The sequence below is a fragment of the Penaeus vannamei genome, chromosome 32, assembly GCF_042767895.1.
Source record: "Penaeus vannamei isolate JL-2024 chromosome 32, ASM4276789v1, whole genome shotgun sequence".
NCBI lineage: Eukaryota > Metazoa > Arthropoda > Malacostraca > Decapoda > Penaeidae > Penaeus > Penaeus vannamei.
Window position 1 is genome coordinate 28529137 of NC_091580.1, and position 4487 is coordinate 28533623.

The following is a 4487-nucleotide window of genomic DNA, read 5'->3' on the forward strand; positions in this document are numbered from 1 at the left end:
CAAAGTAAAGCTGTGCTGTGGTACGCGAGGTGTGAGGGCGCGGATGCTCAGGCCGCCCGGAGTGTCGCGTTGGGGTGTGTGTGCGAGGATACATGTGCACGCGCGTATGCGTGTGTACGGGCGGTAATAAATCTCTCTCTCTCTCTCTCTCTCTCTCTCTCTCTCTCTCTCTCTCTCTCTCTCTCTCTCTCTCTCTCTCTCTCTTTCTCTCTCTCTCTCTCTCTCTCTCTCTCTCTCTCTTTATATACACACACACACACACACACACACACACACACACACACACACACATATATATATATATATATATATATATATATATATATATATATATATATATATATATATATATATATATATATATATATATATATATATGTATGTATGTATGCACATATACATACAAACATACATATATACATATTTGTATACCTACATAAATATAAACATATATATCCATATATAGACAGATACATAGATAGATATGGATACAGATACAGATTTGCATATATAGATACGTGTAAGTACACATATGATTATCTCCCAGTTATGCTTAATGTGCACATGAACAACCATCCAAATCACATCTAAATCATGGTAAGGAAACTCGACCTCTTCAGTCATTGCTTTAATCATGAGGAAAGTCACAAAGCCTGGAGCGGCTATCCATTACAGTACAACAGGTGTTACAGTGGAAAGCACAGCAGTTTGGTCCTAAATCGCGAGAGACATAAGGAGCACAGATCGGACGGAAGGTCGTCAGCCACGAGGTCAGGCAGGGTGAGCGCGTGCCACGAGGTCAGGCAGGGTGAGCGCGTGCCACGAGGTCAGGCAGGGTGAGCGCGTGCCCCTGCGTGGTGTGACCGCCCCCCCCCCCCCCCCGGCAAGGCGAGCCCGAGGAACACTTGGCTGAACACTTAACCACTTAGCACTTGGCGTCTCCCGAGGCCGCCCTTCTCGCGTGGTGGCCGCGAGCGCCTCCCTTCCCTCACAAGGATTGCCGAGTTAGAGCAGACTGAAAATGAACATATCCAAGAGCAGAACATTTGCTGCGCTTTGACAAGAACATAAAAGGTTCCTAGATATTTCATACCTAAAGATACAAACAAATCGTCAGGTTCATCGATTTCTAACACCATATAAATGATACAAGTCAGTGGTACCAGAATGATGTATGAATGTGCATACGAGTATGCACACTCATACATGCACGTGTGTGTGTGCGTGTAAGCACACAGATGCTTACGTGATTATATACATAATTGTGTGTGTATAGAAAAAAAGAAAAAAATGCGTGCGTACGTATGTATGTATGTATATGTTATATATATATATATATATATATATATATATATATATATATATATATATATATATATATATATGAATTTACGTATGTATGTATGCATGTATGTATGTATACGTACATGCACAGTTATGGAAAACAATAGCGGCGCGAGAGGAGTGGTGTGGATGGCAGGGGCGGCGCCACACCTCGCCAGCCTCACCCTCTTCCGGATCCCCTCACGCCCCTTTGACGCAAGCCCCGCCCTCCGCGCAGGGACATCCGGCCGTGTCCCTCGCCCAGGAGGCCCAGGAGAGGCGGCTCCATCCTGCGGGAGGGGGAGCGCGAGGGAAAAGGTCCAGCGGAAGAACCAGGCGGTGACGGCAGCCAGAGAGGATCGTCGCCGGGTGATGACGCAATCGAGGGAGAGGGTTGGGAACCGACGGCAGTAACGGGCATAAAGATGAAACTATAATAATGGTGATTATAAGAATGATAACGGCGGTAATACTGATAACGATAATCCTAATGATGATAATAATTATGGTACTGATAACAGTAATGGCGTTAGCAATGATCATAATAAAAATACGAAATCATATAAATAGGAATGAGACACTTGAAGCAATTTTGAATATTACCTCCGACTCAAAATGCACTTGGACCTCCAAGGGCCGCGCGCCTTGCAGTTGCTGACCCCGCGCAATCACCCTCTCGAGAGCGCCGTCGCTTCCGCCTGAACCAGCCTCTTGCACTGACCTAACTCCCCCTGCTTATGGCACACTGTCATCGCACTTTCTCTGGGGTTCTGTTCTACGCTGTTCTGGGCTGTTCTGTCGCCCTCCGACCTGTCCTGACGCCCTGCGGAGCGGCCTCGTTCCCTCTGCTTCACGACCAGGTCTTGGGCCTTCCTTCCGCACCACCCTTCGCCCTCCTCGAGCGGGGGCGTCGCGCCGAGGGGAGGCCGCAGCTCACGCCCGCCTGGCTCGCCTGCGACTCGGGCTCTCGCGGTCTCCGCTGTGCTTCGGGAGAACGCTTTTCTGTCTTCTTATCAACACTGCGAGTATTTCTGTTGTTTCTATATCCTCCCTGCGCTCCTTTGTGCATCTGAAGTGGATTGTTCAGCTTTTAGTCGGACTTGAGTTCTTAGCTTACGGTGCTGCCATCTGTTGATCAGGCAATTTACCGCCGGAGATGGTGGCTGAACAGGCAGGTGACTAATTAACTATTCACTAGCTGGACGGGTTACTGGCAAGAAAGTCGACTTATGGGACGTGTCTCTGGCGTGACTTTAAAGTGGAATGTTAATTACAATAAACGATAAGTGACAGTCATCTATATTTGGACGGGATGACATAAATACTGCACTTGTATTGGACTGAGAAAACAATATGGTAGAGTAACTGATGATATATTTAAGGGGATAATTGGAACGGTACAGCATCGGTCCATTACAGTGGGGACTCCGGCAAAGGGAAAGCGAAGTTGTCACTGACTAAGAAAGGAGAGCCGGCTTAGCGTACTTGCCCTCTGGACTCGCTCTCTGCACGCACACGCAGCCTATCGTCACCAGCTCCTGAGACGGGATGTACTTGTTCTCCTCGAGGCGCACCCAGGTCGAGATGGACTTCTTCACCGCCTGGCACCGGAAATCGCCGCCGAGGTTGGAGCAAGACTCTTGCTGGCACAGGCACTTGGTCTCGACGACCCTCGGGGGCATCACGTTGCTTCCGAGTTCCCGCATCTGCAGCTTGGAGGGGCACATGCCCAGGTGGACTGTGTCGCGCACCCACAGAGGCTCGAGGAAGTGCTCGCTCAGGTCCACGCGGAACAGCTGCACGGACATGCCCTTGCACGCGGTCTCCTCCGCCTGCTTCTGGGAGAGCTCGACCATGACCTCCGGCAGCGCTGCGTAGTCGTTCTTCCAGCCCTCGCTCACCTGGGCGGCTGGGATGACGGTGACCTCGCCCCGACGGCAGCGACCTCGCCCCTTGGTTCCGCACCGCCGGGATCGCTTGGCCAGGTAGCTCGGGGAGGACAGCGGGAGCATAGACACGTTCTTCTCTCGCAGGTCTTCGGTCGGCAGCATGAGGGAGAGGACAGAGAGGTCTTGGTCGGACACGTCGTCTTGGGCTTCATCTATTTTCCGCAGGGACGAGGAGGGCTGGTCGAGGCGCTCCTGAGGGAGGGAGAGCGCAGAGTTGAGGAGCCACCAGTATGGCAGCCCGTACGGAGAGAGCTCCCGGTGGCGCTGCTCTGAGCTGTTCACGAGGCGCGCATCCGTGGCAGCTGCGACGTTGCAGAAAATAGATGCAATGACCAAGGCAAAGTGTAAGATCATGGTGGAGTTGGGGCGGCGGCGTGGACGTCAGGTGGAAGAGCCAGAGGAGGGCCGCTGCTCGCTGGATGTCTGGACGGTGCTGGCAGGCTGCCTGACGAACCACTGCCGCATTCGGGGCTTATATGGTTGGACCAACGCCTCCAGAAGGCATTGAAGGCTTTCAATCATATGCCTGTAATCAGGAGAATGTTTTGAGGGTCTTCGGCAGAACGAGTATGCGTCTAAACGTTTCCCTATAATTACCGAAACCAAAAGAACGCGACAAGAAAGTCTTAACGAGGTATTGGCTATTCAAAGCCGTGAAATATCACACGCGTCGCCTTTTCAGCCTCTGCGCACTTATTCCCAATCTACAACCAGATTATCTAGCCTATGCCGAGTGGAATCTATACTCAAAACTTCTATAAGCTATGCCTAAGGATATCTCAATCAGTTAAATCGTAAAATGGATAGAGGTTCTGTCTTGGATATCATGGCAGAGCTCGTATGCTGAGTCATCACTGGCTTTAGTTGCTGTGCAAATTACCTTAGTGCATAATGAACTGACAAAGAGACAGAGATTGGATGCAAACATACACAGACAGAATGGGAGTGAGAGAGGAAGTGCCGATGGAATGCGAGGGAAGGCATAGAAAGACAATGTGAGGGAGGAAGTGACAATAATGCGAAAGAGAAGAAAAGGAGAGGTTGAGAGAGAGACAGACAGATAGACAGGCAGACAGACAGACAGAGAGAAAGGGAGAGGGAGAAAGGGATTGGTAAAAAATAAGGAGAAAAAAAAGACCGATGAAAAAACGACATACAGCCGTACAACTAAGCCGTTCTTATATAAACTCCGCATGTAAATGTACGGAAAGATAT

General features: G+C 49.9%; 1 protein-coding gene across 1 annotated transcript; it reads right to left on the minus strand.

Annotated features, from left to right (window-relative positions):
* Window positions 1-1435: 1435 nt before the first annotated feature.
* Window positions 1436-3695, minus strand: LOC113829039 (uncharacterized). The gene has a single exon (XM_070144561.1). The coding sequence runs from the start codon at window positions 3624-3626 to the stop codon at window positions 2781-2783; it is 846 nt and encodes a 281-aa protein (XP_070000662.1). The 5' UTR covers window positions 3627-3695; the 3' UTR covers window positions 1436-2780.
* Window positions 3696-4487: the final 792 nt, after the last annotated feature.

What these genes read in the sequence shown, in the direction of transcription:
- LOC113829039 (XM_070144561.1), bottom strand. Translation starts at nt 3,626, where the DNA reads ATGATCTTACACTTTGCCTTGGTCATTGCATCTATTTTCTGCAACGTC.